General features: G+C 45.8%; 1 protein-coding gene across 1 annotated transcript in view; it reads left to right on the forward strand.

Moving 5' to 3' along the window:
* The window catches only part of LOC8040172 (calcitonin gene-related peptide type 1 receptor), a 100,383-nt gene that overhangs the window by 65,164 nt on the left and 14,019 nt on the right, over positions 1–21,200 (forward strand). The window contains exons 3-8 of the mRNA XM_040500166.2: positions 11,957–12,067; positions 13,764–13,849; positions 16,670–16,832; positions 17,993–18,112; positions 18,804–18,910; positions 21,099–21,190. Of these exons, the coding sequence (XP_040356100.1) occupies positions 11,957–12,067; positions 13,764–13,849; positions 16,670–16,832; positions 17,993–18,112; positions 18,804–18,910; positions 21,099–21,190 (679 nt within the window). The remainder of the gene's footprint in view (positions 1–11,956; positions 12,068–13,763; positions 13,850–16,669; positions 16,833–17,992; positions 18,113–18,803; positions 18,911–21,098; positions 21,191–21,200) is intronic.

The raw sequence follows: 21,200 nt of genomic DNA on the forward strand, positions 1-21,200 counted from the left end.
TGGGGGGGTGTGCAACCGGCGACGTGGTACTCCTTGAACCGGTATCTTGCCCTTGGTGACACATTTGTTATATTCTTTCGAAGGTAGGGGAAAGGTAATGCCCTCCGGAAGTGGGTGCGACCCTCGACTCATACTTCTTCCCTTGGAAGTTTGGCTCCACGTTCTCATCAATAACGGTTATGTCCGTTCCAATGAGGTTGGGGTTGATCTTGTTGACTGAACGTTTCGCGTTTTGGCGCCTGGAGTAAAAACTGGCTTTCAGGTACTTGTTCAGGAAACGAGGTCTTCAGTCTCATTGGTGCTCACTGTAGACAAATGAAGAGTGGGACGATCAAAGCGTCGTTAGTGGCGGAAAGGCAAAATGCAGTGAGCCAACGTTCAAATAGCGGCATATGGGGCATGTCTAATTGCCAATGCATTTACTGAGAAAAAAAATGTGGACCGTGAAAATCCGGAATAGCGGCAAGCAACCATGCCAAAGGCAATTGACTGTTTGCCATGGGGTTAAAAAAATGACCGCATCTCCACGTGGTGAATGATGTTGATTGGGGCGAAGCTCTGGTGGTGCTGGTGATACTGATTTTGTTCATAGGTAGTGCTGATGGTGCTGATTTTTTTTTTTATCCTCTTCGGAGCAGCTTGCTGTCTGCGTAGACGATGAGCCGCAGCATGCCGAGCTTTTCGTTGGTTTTTATCCATGTCAGAAAGAGAATGTGTGGTATGGAACGTGGTTATATACGCATTTGAACATTTGACCGCAGCGCTCTCTCGTCTATAAACGTTGAGCCAATGCATGCAAAGTTTAACGCGATTATATACGCATTTGACTGCAGCGCCCTCTCCTGTATAGACGTTGAGCGGCTACGTGCAATGTTTCATCCATGACATCCCCAGCTCTTGAGTTACTACCACATCTCAGAGCCCCCTACTCGTCCCGCAGTCGTGGCCGAGTGTCTAAGGCGATGGACTAGAAATCCATTGGGTCTCCCCGCACAGGTTCGAATCCTGTCGACTGCGCAGACATCTTTTTTTTTTTTTTTTTTAAGAAGACAGATGGGATGGCAGTCGATGTGAGCACGGACGCCGGACAAGCCTAGACCCTAGGGAGCCTTGCCCCTAAATATTATGAGAACAAGAACTCGTGCCAGGAGCCGTACGGCAGTTTTGAAGACTTGCTCGGTTTTTAAGTGCCCTCATCTGGTTTAAGTTCACTAACTTCACAACCTAAAACCCTCGACTGTGTGTTTTCATTATCAGTTTTAGAAACATTTCAGTTCGACATCAAAGCACTGATGGAGGAGTCTAAGCTTCCGATAACTTTGGGCAATAGGTTGACGCACCTCAACCTTCAAACTGTTCGAATCTCGAAGTGCCATATCTCAGCAAAACTTTTGGCACGATTGTTTTGACAGCAAAAACCACCGCAAAGCGAGCCAGAAGCTTCCCACGGTGTCCAAGATTACAAGCCACTTACTGCCGAATTCAGAAACCTCACTCAAACTACACTCAAACTGAAGGGCCTCTCCACTTCTCCGAGGAAGGCGCGAGGACCGGTGCTGGCCTATCGCGACGGCGGATCCGTCCTCGCGATTGGCCAGCGCCGGCCCTCGCGCCTTCCTCGAGGAAGTGGAGGGGCCCTTTAGTTTGAGTGTAGTTTGAGTGGGGATTCTGAATTCGGCGGTTAGTCTTTGCTGTCTCACTTAGGAGTACTTACGCACGTTCCCCCAACACTTAGAAACGTTCTCAGAATAACAACACGCCTTGCGTTTAAATGTGACTTCTAAAGATAGGGAACGAATGCGGTATAGAAATTGAACACGATTGATGCATCGCCGCTCGAGCTCCATTCACGCGACGGCATTCACCAAGATTTCAGCTAGCGATGATTACGTCAGTGAACGTAAAGTTCTGAGATCTGAGAATATCCAGAACACCGCTTATTGTTATAGCTTTTCTTTGCGCTATGAAAAATGTCGCTTGGCAGTGGTGGACACCATTGGTGCAACTGAGAACAGTTCAAACGGCTTTTGTTGTGACTTTAATTCAAATTTTTTGTTCTTCATTTTAGCTTAACCTCTTGTTGTTCGTGTATCTTTTCGAAATTAAAGGCGTTTAAAAAATAAAAGGTAATTAGCGTTTTATAATTAGGCACATGACATGTAGGTTCTACTATATTAAGCAATAACAACATGACGTATGTTGTCGATTAAAACAAAACAAAAAGGCGCTGTTCGTGGCGAAATATAAACGCTAACGTTAAGAGTCAGTGTTCAGGCCAGTCCGAAGTCAACGAGAACCCATAGCAGGTAATGTGAAGATGGCGTAAACTTCCGAAGCTGCTCCGGCTCTTTAACTTTCTACCCAATCTTGTTTTAGAGGGCAGCTCCTAGACGTCCCTTTCCGGGGTGAGCGACGTTGCCTTCGGCGTCGGAGTAACCGCGCTCAATTTAGCGGGAAATTTGACGTTACGTGACTTCAACAGCAATTCAATTCCCCGCTAAATTTAGCGGGGAAATTGACATCGCATGACTTGGTGTCACGTCACCTATGAACAAATTCAGTTTCTCCGCTAGATTTAGCGAGAAAATTAACGTCACGTGACCTCAGCATCAATTAAGTTTCCCCGCTAGATTTTTGCGGGGAAAAGGACGTCTACTGACTTGGTGTCACGTCAGGTATGAACAAATTCAGTTTCTCCGCTAGGTCTAGCGGGAAAATATACGTTACGTGACTTCAACAGCAATTCGATTCCCCGCTAACTTTAGCGGGGAAATTGACATCGCATGACTTGGTGTCACGTCACCTATGAACAAATTGAGTTTCTCCGCTAGGTCTAGCGGGAAAATTGACGTTACGTGACTTCAACAGCAATTCGATTTCCCGCTAAATTTAGTGGGGAAATTGACATCGCATGACTTGGTGTCACGTCACCTATGAACAAATTCAGTTTCTCCGTTAGATTTAGCGAGAAAACTGACGTCACGTGACCTCAACAGCAATTCAATTCCCCGCTAAATTTGGCAGGAAAATTGGCGTCACGTGACCTTTGCACCAATTCAGTTTCCCCGCTAGATTTAGCCGGGAAAATGACGTCACATGACTTGGTGTCACGTCACCTGTGCACAAATTTTGTTTTTCCGCTAGATTTAGCTGGAAAATTGGCGCCCCGTGCGGAGGAGGGGAAAAAGAAAAGGAGGTGAGAGGAGGAGGAGGAAGAAGGAAGGAGGAGGGGGAGAGGAGAAGGAGGTGAGAGGAGGAGGAGGAAATGAAAGGAGAATGAGGAGCAGAGGAAGAGGGGTGGAGGAGGAGAGGTTACGGAGGGAGGAGGGGGGCACCCTCTCCTTCGTGCCCTTGTTTCTTCCTCAAGAGCTGCGATCTAATTTCGCGTTTTAGAGATTTGTAATCGTCTTTAGTTGTTTCCGCATACAACATCCTCTGTGAGACATTTTGATCTCAGTCTTCAACTGTGGACAAGTGACCCCAAACCCCAGACAACGTGGACGCATTATCTCCGCGCATGATTCAAAATCAAATATAGGTGCTTTACATTAACGAAAGTGTGACTGATTTGGTCTTTTTGCACCAATTAACAAGTTTGTCCTTTTTAGAGCGCAGCTCTTAGGCGCCCGTTTCCGGGTTGAGCGGTGTCGGCGTCGGCGTAACTGCTCGTTGCGTTATAGGAAATTTTCCCGCTAAACCTAGCGGAAAAAAATTTCCGCTATATTTAGTGGAGGATTTTTCCCGCAAAATGTAGCGGGGAAATTTCCCCGTTATATTTAGCGGGGAACTTTTTCTGCTAGATATAGCGGGAAAATTTTTATGTTAAATGTAGCAAACAAATTTCCCGCTAAATTTAGCAGAAAACTTTCCTCCCTATATTTAGCGGGGAAACTTATCCCGCAAAATTTAGAGTGAACATTTTCCCGCTAAATTTAGCAGGTTAAGCTTCCCCGCTAAATTTAGCGGGGAAATTGACGTCGCGTGACCTCAACACGAATTCAGTTTCCCCGCAAAATTTAGCGGGGAAATTTTCCCGCTGAATTTAGCGGGGAAATTCAGCTAAACTTTTTCCGCAGCCAAAGAGAAGGGGAGGGGGAGGAGGGACATATCCTCCCCTCCGTACCCTCCCCGCCTCCTCCACAAGAGCTGCGCTTTAATTTGGCATTACAGAGAATTGTAAACGTCCTTAAGTTTTTTGTGTGTTTTTTTAGAAGTTTAGTTAAATCTTTGCTACCATACTATATTGGGGCGATTTATATTTTTCTCATCAGCGTGAAAAGCTGCGGTTTGTATGAAAAGGACAACCAACACATTCTCAATTTATTTCTGTTAAACAAAAATCAAAGTCATGAAGCGGTAACTGCTGAAGCGAGAAACGAAAAAAAAAAAAAAATCATGAGCCATTCCACTCTGCGAAGGGGGACGACCACCGAAGCTGTTTCGCACACGACACGTGACACAAAAGTTTGAACAAAGGTACGAACACATTTGTTGTCTTGATCGGTGGTCATCGGGACGAAAAGTGCGCACACATATTTATTGTTGTCTTGATCGGTGGTCATTATTTCGCGTGGACGACTATCGCCGCCCGGAGAAACCGGAGGAAACTAGACACGCGCGACGGGACGACCACCCTGTGGAAAGTAGACACGCGCGACCGGTCCGCCATCCCGGGAGAGCGGAAAGAGAAGAGACTAGGCACGCAAGCTGTTGGAACGACGACAAAGAGAGGGCGGTGCGAGCGTAGACATGGCCGACGCGGGTCGCACAGCTCCAAATCTTTGAAAAACCTTTAATATCTACCTCAGAGTCTACTGATCTTGAAAATGGTGTCAATTTATAACTAATCTACTGAATAGACCTATTGCTAAGTTACCGAAGAATCAAGGAGAATGCTGGGAATGGTGTTTCATCCGCCGCACGTGCCGGCGTCAGAAGCAGTAACTGTTCTGAAGCAAAAGCTTAAAACAAATGGCATCTTCCACGCGAGTTCGTTAACGCTTTATTTTGGATATTTACTTCGAACCTTCTATACGGGGAAGGCGTGCGGTACTGGCGTCTGCAGCACTAACTGTTCTAAAGCAAAAACCTAAAACAAATGGCATCTTGCACGCGCGTTCGTCAGGGCTTTATTTTGCGTGTTTACTTCGAACCTTTAATACGGGGAACGCGTGCGCGTGCGGCGCGTGCGGTGGTGTGAGTGTAGAGTTTTTATTGACGCACATGAAAAATCCACGGAACCCTAATCATGAACAGCTTCGCTGTAAAAAAGCACCAGCTGGTCCGTCTCTGTTCTCACTTCCGTAGTTCCTTCGTCGTCAGGGGGCCGTCGTCTGTTGAAAGAAGCCTTCTTTCTTTTTCATTGGGTATGCGTCATGGGGCCAGCAGAGTTTTTACACTTCTATACCCTTCTCAATTCTTCCAAGATTCTTGTTGAAGACTTTGAAAGCGACAGATATCTCGCTCGGTGTTTGATTATCCTGCGCTATTTCTTTGACAATTTCTTTTCCCTTTCCCCTTCCCCGATTCAAAGCATCATGGCAAAACGTGTGCAGCTCTTGTATTTCGCTCGTTCATCTCCGCTTCGCGTTTCTCCGAGTACAAATTTGTTTCGTGATTGTGCGCATTTTGCATACATATACTTATTGCACTCGGAAGTGCGACGAAGTTTCCGCAGCTCTATTCAAACTCGAGAATAATCAGGCAGGTATTCTTCGTTTGTCGGAACGACAATCATTTCGCACGATGGTATTATGAATAAAATAAATGGCAGAAAGCAACAACGTACGTTTTGCCCCTCCAATGATTCTCGACAGACTTGCGCAAGTTCTCGCAGACGGGTCTGCTTTTATGCAACACAAGGGTTGTGCCTGGCCTTTTTTTTATGTTTGCATGGCGCGACGCACCTGAATTGTCTTGGGAGTTTCGCGTCGCGGACTATTCGACATAATGGGGTTCCGTCGCAGTGCGGTGTTTGCTCTCTTGCCTAGACTGATCAGTTCCGTTCCGAGTCTCATTCCAGCATAGTGCTGTCTTGAATGCAGAGCGAGCGGGTGTTCCGGAAAGTAGACAAAATCTGCAGATATTTACAGCCGTCGACGACAGGGACAGAAGCATGACCGCTCGCCCAGAATATCGTCACAACGTCTTCACGCCGGTATTATTAATCTTCGGAAGTCTTACGCTTTCGATGTGCAAAAAGACAAGGTAGTCTGACTTATTTTTCGCACCAGGTAAACTAAAGCTGGTCAAGGGCTATACATGGCTTGCATTGACGTCACGTCAGCAGTCATTGTGGTGGCCTTTCTGCTGATCGCGTACCTATCGCAACATAGGGTTTACACCACAGAATTTGGCTTTTTCTTTTTCGACAAGGAATGACCACCAGCATAGTGCAACCACGTCCCATGCAAACGCCCATTCCAAAAAAAAAAGCTTTTTTGTACCCTATAATGCACCCCAAAACGACACCCTTTTGTCCCAATATAATTCACGCGAAAACTTCAGTTCGACGTACAGCGCACTGACGTGGAATAGACGGCCCCAAGCATTACGAGGGGCTTGATAACGGTGCGATATACCTTATTAAACAGATAAAATACCGTATCGAAAACTACAAAAAAAACAGAGTTTTTGCAGTAGGGCCAAAGGAACCACGATTACTTTTTACAGCGAAGCTGTTTATGACTCGTTGGTCAGGTTTTTTAGTGCCCGTCGACAGAACAGTAGTCGACAGATAAAACAGTTGACAAAAAAACACACGCGCGCGCCTTATCACCGTTCGCGCGCGCCTTATTTCTTATCATGTGGTTTTGACACTTGTTTCAATAAGAAAACCACAAAACAAGTGTCGAAACCACGTGATAAATGATAAGCACGTAGCGTTCCCTGCATGCGTTTCGCGGTAAAAATTTCGGTCGCATAAGCTGCCGCGGTAACGGCAGAGTATGAAGTGGGGAGTGACGTCACTAGCCCCGCTAACAATGCGAAGCACGTAGCGCTCCCCGCATGCGTTTCTCGGTAAAGATTGCGGTTTCATAAGCTGCCGTGGCCACTGCACCTTACGAAGTCTTTCACGTATAAAAACGTTTTGGTACGGTGCATTTACTTTTTTTTTTTTGTCATTCATTTGGTATAGACCCTTTTGCTGTTTACAAACACAAACTGCCGCTTGCGTCCCAAGCGACTTGCGGTCGCACCGTCTTTGGAAACCTGTTGAGCTTGCTTGTGTCACCAGTGCTATAGAAAGCATAAATATTATACGGACAACAAAGTTCTAAATTTAACGAGGACTTTCGGCTGTGCAATGTTACATCTTGGAGGAGGCAAGCTGGTTTTAAGAATACTCGAAACATTTCAACGTATCTCGCACTCCTTCGTTCTTTCGGCGTTCACTTGGAGAACTGGTGATTAAACTTTTCATCTACATTTCAAGCAGCGGTGCTAAGGTGCACCACCTGGTGGCCTTTACTATAAAACTGGTGTATAGTGCAGTGTGCAATCGTTGCAGGTGATACCACAGCTTCGCTGGCCAACCACCTTCGCAGCATGGATTGGAGCCTTTTTTGCAGTCAGTCACACGTACATTATCTATTTTAATAAGTTGTACCACTCGGCAATCAAGTCGCTTGAGAACGTTGGTGCCGTCGGTTCGAGGTCAGCTCGCTGTACGTCGCACTGAAGTTTTGGGGTGTCTTATATGGGACAAGGGGTGTAAGAATATGTTTTTTCTTTTCTTTTTTCTGAGAGTGCATGAATGCGCTCCCGTAGGCGTACACCCTTCAGAAACTGATTGTTAAAAAAGTTGTTTAGGTATTGTCAAATAAGCGAGACGATGACTCTCACCACGTAGCAACTTCTTGGCCGGTGACTGCTTTTGAGAACACCGGATCACAGTCACACCTCGCGTTCACATCACGTATTTTTTGCAGAAATTTGTTTACACCCCGTTTTAATGCTCACAAAATCACAGCCAAACACGTGCTAATCACAGCCCCAGTACGCCTACGTTCGTCGCTTCGGAAAGCGAGCAAAGTATGCGCCGTACACATAAACATTTTACACCCTTAAGGGTGTAAATCAACGTGCTCCATGGCTAAAACTCTAAGGGTGTCACAGTAACACACTTAGGATGATGGCGGACACCATCAAAATAGGATGCTCTCGGTCTTAGCAGCCTCCTGGGGATACCTTTCGCGACTCAAGAAGTTTATGAGCAACAAGTGCCACATACAGTACTCACATGCACAGGAAAAGAAGATACAGTCACAATGAATATCGCACGAGAGAGGAATCACGACCCTATGGGACTGTTCCACCACCTTATATAATCCGCAATACAAAGACTCTCATGCGCCAGTGGATCTTTCCGCAATTAGGAAGGCAACAGGTATGTTGCTTTGTTCTTGTCAATTATTCCCGTAAGGCACAATATATCTAAGTTCAGGGAATACATCTCCAACTATAGAGCACTGGTACAAGCAATAATTATTTGACATAGTCGCTAAAACCACCTCCGCCATCGCTGTTGGAAGCAGGTGTTAATGCTGCGAAACACCCTTGAAAACGGGCGTTCGCCTCACTTCACCATAGCACCCTTTTCTACGTTCTTCTTAAACGCTTCAAAAGTTGATGTTCCACGTAACAGCGCCCTATTTCACGAATAAAGTGGGGTGCACAACCCAAAATTAAGGTGCTAGACTGGTGCAGCCATTGGTGTGAGTCTCTAGAACTGCCTTTAAGTTTTTACATCCTTCGTGGTGTAAAACGTTCTATAGAGTTTCCCCACGAACGCTGAAAATGGCACAGGACAGAAGCTCGTCTGTGAATTGGTGTATATTTAGCACGGTTCCCTTCAAGGTGTAACCGAGAGAGAGAGAAAAGAAAAACTTTTCTTTTCGCTCCGAGTCCGGAAAATAGTGAAACCGAGCACAGTAGGACCTCGATGAATGCTATCAGGCTCGGAAATTTGCTTTCCCGTGGTTCCAGAAACAGTTGCCTCGGACGAATTCATCTCTCTCTACGTGCGGCGCATCCGAAGTGCGCTGGTTCATTTCAATACTGGCCTCGTTCGTTCCTCCTTCCCTAGATTCATTTGGACCTCCCGCCGACGCACTCACCTTAAACCGAATTCTGAGCGCGAATCCCTCTTCGCATGGGGAAGTGCTTTGTATCCAGCGAAGCTTTTCCCACTCTCGCACGTGTCTCTGGATATGGAACGTTCGGATACGCCTCACGCGGCGTCGAGGGAATGGTGACGACGTGGCGGATCAGCTATTACTTTCGTTTCGCTTTTTTTTTTTTTTGTTTTTGGAATTTGCCTTGTGAGGAAATGGTCGTTTGCATGCTATACACAGTGGCGCGCAAAGCTTCCTAGTCGTCCCCCTTATAGGGTCACTAGTTAGTAGGCCGTAATCTTTTCTGTTTTTGACCCTAAAAACATCGATGAGCCTATTTTGGTTGCAAGAATTTAAAATCGATTAAAAACCTAGAAACAAAACACCGATAAACACCCGTCGGTGTCAAAAATCCGAAATGGGTTGAAACTAAGAACATGTGTTTCTAAAAACCTTTTTTTTACAATTCTAGGATTGTTTTTTGTTGAAACCCTTTCCCCCGCAGACTAAACTTCGTAGTTTTTAAAGCATGGAGCGCTTTATAACGCTCCCCCCCCTTCCCAAAATGTTTTGCGTCTCTCCGTGCGTCCGTCTGTTCGTCCGTGCACATTCCGCTAAATTTAGGAGAAGAGAGTGACGTCACGTGACCTTGGGGAAATTGACGGCACCTGACCTATACGTCAACTCAGTTTCCTCGCTAAATTTAGCGGGGAATTGATGTCAGGCGACCTACACACCAATTCATTTACCAGCTAAATTTAGCGTGGAGATTCACGTCTTGTGACCTGACCACCAATCCAGTTTTTCCGCTAAATTTGGCGGGGGAAATCAACGTCACGTGACTTTACGTCACGTGACCTATTCGACCATTCAGTTTCCCCGCTAAATTTAGGGGGGGCACGTGACATACTAGTTTTTCCACCCCATCCCTTCCTGCCTTTTCCTCTTTTTTTTTCTCCTCATCCCCCGCTCCCTCCTAACAACACCTCCTATAGATAATCCCAGAGGCTGTTGCTCCAACGTTTCATGCATTGCAGGACTTTGAAGACAAAGGCTGCAACCAATATCATAAATAGAGCATCCTTCACCGATATTCGCCGTTTTTAGCGTCCCCCCCAAGCACATCACCGAAATACTGCGATATCTTAACACTACATAAACGCCGAAAAAACATCCGCCAATTTTCCTCGTAAATTAACACCTGAAAATCTACGGCTTATCAACGAGCTACGCCTTAGAGTAACGACACTTTAACTATTTTGGTACTTAAAATTATTGTTGTCAGTTATCCGAAGTTTTACTTGGACCGCAGGAAACGGTCGGCTTGTCCTCCGGAAATGTTACAACAGTCCGCGACAAAGCAGAGCGATATCGCTTATCATCCCAATTCCTGACGCTATATATATCTAGAGCCAAACGAAAAATTCCTTCTCTAAAACAGTTCAGCCTCTGGTGGCAGTGTTTGACCATGTACCAAACTTTGGCCAAAGTTTCGAGACCAGCACCAAGTCTCTGAAGGTCCATGTGGAATGATTCGAGTTTCCTCCTCAGATTCGAATCGTAGAGAAAGCTGGAGCCGCGTATCCGTGATAAAAAGCGAGACAGGGCTATAGACCTGCGCTACTTATACAAGACGCGTGTGTTTTTATATAGTGTGCCAAGTATTGTGTTCTGTGCCTCCCTACTGCTAAAACAAAACAATAACTTTCTGAATAGACCCCGACGGACCGACCTTTGGAACTCTTACAGTGGCACGAAACTCGAATCCTATCAAAATACGCCCATCAAAACGACACCGTAGATGTTGTTGAAAAAACGAATAATGGAGGCGGACCTATATAGCATATCAGGTTTCTACTTTTAGTATAGAAGTTTTCGCCCTATGGCTTTCGGCACATTCTTCGTGCATCGTAAGACGTGCTTCTTGGAGAGGATACATACTTCCTTGTACGTAATGCGAGCCACACGTCCTCGAAGCCAAAAAAGTGGAAGCCGTTTACAAATCCCTGTAACGCCGAATTGGAGCGCAGCTCTTGAGGAGGAGGAGTGAAGGGTACTGAGGGGAGGGTAGACCCCTCCCCCTTCTCCTCCTCCTCCCCTCATTCTTTAATATGCTCCGGGGGGGGTGTCACGTGACTTCGGGGAGGGGGTCACGTGACCTCGGGGAGGCGTGACCTGGGGGTGACCTCAAGGCCACGTGACCCCAAAGGTGACCCCCACGTGACCTTGGGGGTCACGTGACCTCAGAGGGGTCACGTGACCTCAGAGGGTCACGTGACCTGGGGGTCACGTGGGGTCACGTGACCTTGAGATGACCTTGGAAGGGGTCACGTGACCTTGGGGGTCACGTGACCTCGGGGGTCACGTGACCTTGGGGAGGCGACCATGTGACCTCGGGGGTCACGTGACCTCAGAGGGGTCACGTGACTTGGGGGTCACGTGACCTTCAAAGGGTCACGTGGGGTCATGTTGGGGTCACGTGACCTTGAGATGACCTTGGAAGGGGTCACGTGACCTCGAGGGGTCACGTGACCTTCAGGGGGTCACGTGGGGTCACGTGACCTTGAGATGACCTTGGGAGGGGTCACGTGACCTTGGGGGGTCACGTGACCTTGGGATGACCTTGGTTACGCCGACGCCGACGGCGACGGCGACGGCGACGCCGACGGCGACGCCGACGCCGACGGCGACGCCGCTCAAGCCGGGAACGGGCCCCTAAGAGCTGCGCTCTAAAAACGAACCTCACACTCGAATGGAATGGAATGGGAGGAGGAGCATTGTGCGAGGAAGCTTGAGCTGATGTTTTATGCTGGGTTTTTGTGTCCTTACTTCTTCGGCAGCCGTGTGTGACTGGAGGTTCGACGGCTGGCAGTGCTGGGCTCCGACTCCGCTGGGAGGCACCGCTCGAGCACCGTGTCCTGGCCTCTTGCCGGGAAATGTCAATTCTTCTGGTCAGTCTAAATGCATTTTTCTTCCTTTCTTTTTTTTTTGCCGGGGGCGGGGGGGGGGGGCAGGGAGGGGGAGGCACTTATCGTCGTTGACAGGTCAACAGTTCAGTGAAAGCTCCTCCCACCCCTTTCCGCTTTAGCGGAACGAACGCTGGAGACAAGGTCCCCCAGCGTTCGCTCTGCTAGAGTGTAAAGAAGGAAGGGGGGGGGGGGGAGCTTCCACTGAACTCTTTACATATCACCGACTTCAGGTAGTTGTTGCTAAGCATTAAGAAGTGTTAGAGTAGGCTACCTAAACGCTTTGCGTACATCAAGAAATAGCGTGGTCGCAACCGCGTATATGCGCCGAGCCCAAACCATGTTTGCAAATGGCGCGCGGAGAGGGCGCCATTTTTTTTACGTTCACAGAGCTGTTGGGTACGTTATTCTAAACCTCGCTATCGTATCACCGTGGACTAACCTGTCCCTGCAATTTTCTTGCAAATGAATAAAAAAAATGTCTTAACTTACGAGCAATTTATCAACGAGGTGTCACACATTTTAGAACTTTTGCGTAACAATCTTCAAGTACCGAAAAAGAAGGGTCGTGCTGTTAACCAGTCACGAAGCAGGTGACGTCTACAGATAAAGCCGCACCTCGCGTTTTTTAAACTTTCGGTAGCAATAGCTTCGATAGTATCTGAAGTCAAGTACACATAAGAGCAACGAACGTTCGTCGATCAGACCACGCATTGTCATTCGGCTTTAGTTATTTCTCGTCTGTAGAAATGTGCGCGATAATTATGTAAAGCACGCTTCAGTATAGTGGCTGACTTCGCGATTCGGCTACTGCTCGTCACCGTGAGTTTTATATTATTCCTACGTTTAAGGCTCAGAACACTGGTCTAAAGGCTCTCCCATTGTTGAGCGCAGCGAACGCAGCGCGCGCGTTTTATTGGTCGGCGAGGAGCTCGATATCTGCGACCAATCAGCATCTGCGTGCGCTGCGCTAGGCCGCGTTTGCTGCGCCTAACGTCGGACTATAACAGGGCTTTAAGTGACGCGGTCTCCCCCCCCCCCCCCCCCCCCCCCCCCCACTGCACTCTAAAAAATGCAACCCTAGTCATGTGCCGCAGAAGCCTACACTCTTACACCCTTACTCTCTAAAAAAAAAGTGGCTGCACATTCAACTTCCGGATAAAAGAAACACGTGGGCAACCAATCACTGCGAACACTGACAAAGTCATAGCGAACGAGAAAACACAAAAAACCACCAAACTTACAAAAAAAAAAACGCGATGTGCATTGTCTCGGGGAGCACGAACTTTCATTCGCTCACTGTCCCTACGAGCATCTTTACAGATCTGTAACGATCGGATATCTGAGCGTTTTACAAGGAATGTAACGCACAAGGTTTTTATAGCGTAGAATATTTTTTGGCGTGACTAGTGACGTAGAATTTAACGGTAGCGTCAACGTTAAGGTTATTATTAATATTTCATTTCGAATTGGCATGATCTGGCCCGAGAAAGTTATATACTGTGTTCCACTCAGCGTGGATAAAGACTCACATGTGAACTCTTCTGTTCAGTTAGTCGAAGTTATATTAGTGCATTTTAATATTGTTTCCGTTTTTATATAACATTGCTTGGTGGCGGTTTACTCGTTGGTCTGAACGTGTTTCCATGTTTGCTTGTGTTTTTTGTTTCTTTTCCTGCAGCTACAGCGACCTACCACTGCCTTTGGAACGGGTCTTGGGATGGGGAGACGGGCAACTACGCTTCGTGCACAACGTCGCCGTATGACGTGAGCTGATGTTTTTATTAATCTATATTTGTTTGTTTTCAGCTTACTTGCTTGACTTTTCTCTAAGAACGTACCAATATTGGTTTGGTTCGAATGGCGCTACCTCACTCATAGCCAATTCACAGTGCAAAGGAAAGTAACTGTGTGGTGGCTTTCCTTGCATTGTTGAAGCTAGGGATGACGCAGTGCTTTCCGATTCGAAGCAACATTCACACACTGCTGCTTTCTCGCTGGGAATTCGCAAATGTTGCTTGTAAGAGAGCAGCGCAGCATCATTTTTAAATTTACCACTACAAAGATATCCGGTATGTCTAAGTCTCCCTAGTACTGTGAAGTGTGCTCATGTCACATCGCTATTCAATTTGACCCACTATTCGTCCAGCCTTACTTTTCTCTCGCGTATTGCCGCAGAAGCAAACGTCCTGGGGATCTAAATTGGACGCTCGTTGGGAAAGTCGGCGAGAAAGTCGGCGAGATCACCGACCACCTCGATTGGTCAGCGCCGCGCAGCCATTGGCCAGCATCACGCAGCTATTGGCCAGCGCCACGGTCAAGCACGGCGCTAGGCAATGGAGTTGTTCCTAAAACCGACGCGCCCCATTGCGGCGAAATACCACGGAGTGCATTCTGGGAACTAGTTGGCCACTCAGTTTCGGTTTCGACTGAGCAGCTTCATCTCATGCTATCACGCTGCGACCGAACGCGCTGCTTGCGTTTCCAATTATCTGACTTTTCACGAACGTACAATGCACTCATTTTCGAGCGATACAATACGAAGACCGGGGCACTTTCCTTAGTTCCCGAAACACCGGATATTGTACGTCCGTATGCGAACGTAGTAGGTCGTGGCTTAGTCACCTCACCCCACGAGTGCATGTTTGAGCTCAATTTCAATAATCCCGTCTAGTACCAGTGAACTAGAACTGAGATTTGTTCATCTAGAACATTACACGTATTTGTTTTCCAAACGTTCGCTTTTTGTTACTTCATTGGGCGAAAAGCAAGCCGCATCCTCACAGGGTATCAAAGTTGAGCCCAGCGTTTACGCATGAACTTTTAAGGAAACGCAATAAATTCGACTACACTACTGCACAAAAGTTACTATGATGTCTTCCTCGTGTCATCACCTATCTCACACTCAAATTTTATGCTGATAGAAGATTAACTTTTCGCAAACGCTGAGATCGGCTAGCTACGACGGAGCCCCTAACAAGCGTCCCCTACTCCTCGCTAAGCCTTTTTGGACGAGCTTTTACTGACGCCCAAGATCTGTGCCTGAACGGTGTCTGAAATTATCTCGGCATACTCAGGCAGCAAGAAAGCAAACAAATAACAAATATTATGGCCATTAGCAACCGTCAAACGCGCTTTGAATTCGTTCGAGCGCTTGTGTGAAGAATGTCGCACCCTGCGCCGGACGGGCATGAACCCCTATGCGGTGCGCATAGGGGTTCATGCCCGTCCGGCGCACTTCCGGCGAACGGTGCGACATTCTTCACAGAAGTGCTCGACTTTTTCTTTCTTAAAACGGTCTGTATGTGCGAATTTTCCTATATGATTGCAGGATAACTTTATGCGCATACGCGATGTTGAATATTAGTGGAATGCAAGCGGGTGGGAACTTCACTTCGCGCAATGCTGCGGGTCTGTTCAGATAAGAGATAAGAAGTGTGCTAAAATTTAGCTTTTCAATGGCGCCTCCGAGTTTTACCTCGCATACTCAGGCATATTAAGAAAAACAGTAATAGCAAAAAGTAATATTTCGTGTATGGACGCACGAAACAAACTTCCTGATCAACAACACTAATGTAAAGACGCGAGCTCGATGTATGCATACTTATTGGTTGCTACAGCTTGTTGATTCGTACACAAGCAAGATCCCCGAGCTTCGCAGCGTCGAGATTCCCAGCACTGGCTCGTCCACATTCCTCGATTGGAACGCTAACAGGAAGGCTCAAGTACAAGAATACAACAAGCATGTGTTAAGACAAGCTATACGTCTCGGGCTTGTGCTAAAGGTTCGAGGTCTGGCCATTTAGGTTAGTTTAGAGACCACAAATGACGCTCTTGGGATCAAAAAACAATCTCTTGGCGACGTGTCTATCGAAACCGAAACCATGCCAGCCTCCTTTCTGGCCAACTAGTTCCCAGAGTGCAACGCGCGCCGTGTTGCATGCAGGGCTTTATGGAAGTAGTCTATTGCGGTGGTCGTCGATCTCTCCCATCTTCTTGACGAATATCAAATTAGAGCTCCTATGTCCCGTTAGAAAAAAAGTGACCTTAATGTTACTAGGGCATTTTGTTCCCTCTCGGGCATACTTATCAAGCAAAGTTAGTCCTTAAACATTGCCAAAATACAGTTTTAGGGGGAAAAAAAGAAGGATTTACTGTTAAAAGTGAGAACTCAGCAAGCATAATATAATAGGTGAAGGGATATTCCCTAACAAAGTTGTAACAACAGTGGGTATGCTCCGTTTCACCTTATGTTATACCGCGGCAAAGGCTGGAAGTGCGAGCTCATAGCGTTGGCACCTGCCCTTAATCCACGAGAGCTTGTGCCGCCGAGATGTACCCTAGAGCAAGGAGCCCGCGCTTGTAGCCTTTCCTGCGGTACATCATAAGGTGAAATAGAGTATAAACATCGCCGACCTGCAGCAGCAACTCTGGAAGTACGTTGAAACGTACAACAGGCTGACTACAATATAGTGCCTGAACTTTGCTTTCCTAGAACAAAAAAAAAACAACAAAAAAACGTGAAGTTAACGAACATCACGCATGGTTTCCATTTAAATTCACCTTACGCATGTTGTCTCTGATTAGGACCCAGAGCTCAAGCTACTGGAGGCCATCACGCAGGACATCGGGGATTTCGTTCCCTGGGAACAAAGCTCCTTACGGGGCGAGAACTGGCAGTGGCAGGAGAAGATCAACCAGTTCAAGAACTGCCTCGAGGACGTCCTGCTGCGGCCGCCACCTCTACTCGGTAACCGAAACTCCAATGGTCGAGCCTGGTTTTGTGCTTTCGTGTCGAAGAGCACAATCCTGAATTTTATGCAGGGATCGTCGATCGCAACCTTCACAGGATGATTAATCAGTTCTGAGTAATAACAGAAATATCCATAAACTATGTCAGAAAGAATTAAGGTGGTTGGGTTTTGTTTGCGCGTGAATGTCTACGTGTCAGAAACCTGTGATATCTTGTTTGAGGTCGGCCGCATTCTCATTTCTGAGGATGTGTATGTCAATCTGGGAAACACTAGCAGCTTTATATTGAGTTACACTCCAATGCTTACGCAAGGGCGTGATGCAGTGCGACGTCTGCCACGCCTAGCAGTGTCAGCGCCGTCTGTCGCCGCATCCTTGGAGCGATGGCTGCGGCACGGCTCATTTGGCGTTCTTTTGTTGACTGAGTGACACGCACACGATACGCAGGATATAGATAACGCGGAGTGTTTATTGAAGTTGGGACGCTCATATTATGTTTATAATGTTGCTGCAATCTCATGACGGCGATTCCTAACCATATTGACTCGAAATCTGTCAGTTATATCTTCTTTTTTTGTTCTTTTGTGTGTGTGGATTGATTCCGTGAGCGCGATTTCTGATGCACCTCCAGATACTTTCGGCATCTGACTATTTGAGTATTAGATGCGGAATTCTGAGTGTTGCCTTGAGAGTTACCAAATTAGGAAAAGCAAACATGTTTAGCGAAGGGCCTCCTCGTGTTCCTCTTTATATACTGAGTTCTAATCAGATAGCCCATCTACTAGGTATGGGAAAGCTTTTTGCCATAATACCTAATCTTTATACAAAGCTGTTGTTAAGCACACAATTTTCTGGTGAGTGCGTACTGCACTCTTAGCATGTGATAACGATTACCAGCAAATAAATTTAAGCTTTGTTTTTGCCAAGAAGTTGGCTTACGTTGTGCCGGAAACGGAGATAATAGGAAACGTACCATTGGCCTCCGCTGCTCTCTTTGTGACGTGTTTAGTTTTGCCATTCTCACCAATGAAAATTAAACCTTGTTTTAAAAATAAGTGAGACAAAATACCGTTATCTGAGTTTCTCAAGCGTCCGACAGGATCAGCGTCATTCGGACACAGTCAAGTAACACTTAGTTCTACCGCTTTTTTCCATCAGAGGGCAACGAGACCGTCTGCCCACGAACTTGGGACGGCTGGAGCTGCTGGGACGACACACTTCCAGGTCACACGGTCTACGCACCTTGTCCACAGTTCGTCGCCGGATTTCTTTCTTCGCGTGAGTTTCGAACTCAGAGCAAACGTATGCTTGATCTTTAAAATATTAAAACAGTTATGATTTTGAAATGCGTTCCAAGCATTTCATAATTATCCGAAAGGTCGCCGATTTCTTCCGTTTAGTCAAGAAGTGTTTTTTCTTTCAAAATTAGGGAGGCCGAAAAAACTATTTATTTACTCACAACTATCTAACCTGTCAGCAAGGCTGGACGCGTGCATTTCGAGCTTGCATCGCCGTTTGTGAACATGTATGGACAGCTTGAACATTCTAGTCAAATACACAATGGTAAAAAATGGACGAAGACACAGCGGTTAGCACTTTTTCTTTATATAAAATGTCATCCTTATATATACACATAGAACCTGTTATTCTTCACGTGACCCAGTAAACACTCGCATTTTAAATCACCGTGACGTGGTACACCGCAACTGCAGTTCTTTTTTTGGTGGTGATGAAGCGGATGCCGACACGTACTCCCGAAGTTTCTTTTATTGTAGGGCTAGTCAGCGGTGTCTTCGTTCATTTCATAGTTTCGTGTATTCGTTTAATTTTTTCAAGGTGTTCATATTAACAGGAACAATGAGCCAACTAGATCAATTTAAGCCTCTTACGTTGCCTCCTTACTTGTTCTTGCTGCTTCTTTCTTTGGTGGGAGTGAGTAACGTTAATGCACCTTTCTTTTTGTTTTCAGGGCAAGCTCACAAATACTGCAATTTGGATGGCACCTGGTTTCGTCATCCAGTCACAAAACACATCTGGTCCAACTATACTGCCTGTGTCGACACCCATGATTTGCAGGTTGGAAATTTACTCAAATTTCGAAGGAAAAAAAATCTATAATTTTAGGCGATAAAAAAACTTCATTTTAAATGTGAATATCTTGTCACTTTTAAGGTGCCGCTTTGAAGTTTGTGAAGGACGTAGGCTATCATTAATAATTTTTGCAGTCGTTTCCTCGTCTCACGCAGTGTTTCGTCGCACAAATGCACAAGGACATGAGCTTTGCATAACGTATATTTGTTTTTATTTAGAAATCGATTTTGAGCGTATTTTTTTATTTATCCAGTCGATTGGTTTGTTTTCTGGTCACAAAAAAATTTAGCTTTATGTTACCGCCTTGCGGACATTAAAATGTTATGGAGAAGGTAAAAGAAAAAGATTATGCATATTTCATAAACATTCAAACGCAATTTTGTTTGGTTGAATATATTTATTTTCTCATACAGACTATGTCTAGTGGCCTTTCTATTTCAGACACAACGCGGACACGGTTGAATTCAGATACGTGCGCCTTCTTGATTGCTAATACTAAAAACTTCACTACAAACGTTGATATATTTTTTGTTCTAAATCTAAAAGGTGTGGCATTTGCGCTCGCATTAAAAGGTTTCTCCCATTAGTCAAGCATGCTTTTTGATCGATGACAAGTGTCCTTTTGTTTCTTGTGCCATAAATTCGATGACAAACAAAGGGTTATCAGCTACAAAGCTCCAAGCCTCGCATTCTAATTTCCTACTAGAGTTTGCGTGCATACAGAGCATACTCAATAAAGGTACAACGCCACTGCCCACGCAAACAACAGATTCACAAACCTTCAAGTAAGGACAAGACTTCATTTTTGTTTTCTATTAATCGCGGCTGAAGAAAATCAAATGTGTGCCTAACCAAGATGTAACACGCTATCGACCATAATCGACGAGTCGACAATTACCACGGTGCAATGTCACAGGCACTGAAACAAATTCCCTTTAATAGGGGAAAAACGGGTGTCTCCACCTTGTGTTCCTTACGGCTCACTTGCTCATTGGGCCGTCCAAACACCGCACTGAAAAATTGTTTCTGAGAAAGACACAATGAAATCTTTCGCCATAGCAACCTATGCCACGGCGTCAAAAATAAATTCACATTAGTTTTTTTTTTTTTTTATGCTGCGTTTTTACGGCAATTTTCCTCGGTGTGCCACAAAAGGTAGAGCAGGTTGTAAAATCCGAGTACTTTGGTAAATTGAATCACGGGCAGGACGTAAACAAGTTCCCATTTTCTTTCTGCGCTAGACCTATTCCGATTGTGTGAGCTGAAATTCCGCGGGACTCCTTTGTTAGAAGTTTTAATTACTAGCGTAACTCGAAGAGGCTTGCGCCGAACATCTCATTCATTAGCGTCCCAACATCTCTAACTTTCTCCGTGTTCGGAAACCCCCTTTTGAAAAAGTTTGGGTCACGTTATATGAAAAGAGATTCTTTAGTCTTAATCCCGCTCCTCTTTCTTCTCCCTTTTAATCTGTTTCTCTCTCGCTCCTCCACTTTCTCGACTTCCGTCTTTCTTCTCCATTGCTCGTTGAACTTTCTTTTATATCCCGTTTCTAATACCGTCGGTTCGGCAGCTCATTAAACACCAGAAGAAATGTAGTCCATGGAGTCTATAGAAACTTGTCTCCTTTGTTGTCTCTAGACACGAAACGCCAGCATGCACCGCCGTTCTTCCAAACTCCATTGAATTGATCACCGCGAAAACGACGTGGCTTTGTAGCGGTTCCTCGTCTGGATTCATTGTGTTTTCGTCTATGACTGTTTATTTAAATATTGCTTCTCTATATGAAGCCTCGTGTTACTTTATTCCTTTGCACTACGGCGTGTATTCTTTATCTAAGAGGTAATGATAATATATATATATATATTCACTCCGAAATTATTTACGTTCTTTTTTGCCTTAGATTGTTTTGCACTCCAAAAACAAAAACAATATACACATACTTTTATTCTGGTAATTATGTGATCGTCGTTTCAGTTTTAAGGGTAACGGTTTGACTACACGTGCAGTGAAAGTCGTCTCCAGAGCTATGAACTCGCGCTCCGCTAGGTTTTGTTATGCATCCAAGTTCTAGGCTGAAGTTACGTAGCCGAATTCGTAGATTTGTTTTTGAATCACTACAAGTGTCCAATTTCCTCAGAAAAATTGTATTTTGTTGTGTCTTGTTTCGTTTCAGTTCAGAAATCTGGTGAACTCTCTGTACGTGGGTGGATACTCGATATCACTTGTTGCTCTTCTGCTCTCCTTGTTTATATTCTTCTACTTTAGGTGAGTACAC

The sequence above is a fragment of the Ixodes scapularis genome, unplaced genomic scaffold (genome assembly GCF_016920785.2).
Source record: "Ixodes scapularis isolate PalLabHiFi unplaced genomic scaffold, ASM1692078v2 PGA_scaffold5__190_contigs__length_132052651, whole genome shotgun sequence".
Taxonomy (NCBI): domain Eukaryota; kingdom Metazoa; phylum Arthropoda; class Arachnida; order Ixodida; family Ixodidae; genus Ixodes; species Ixodes scapularis.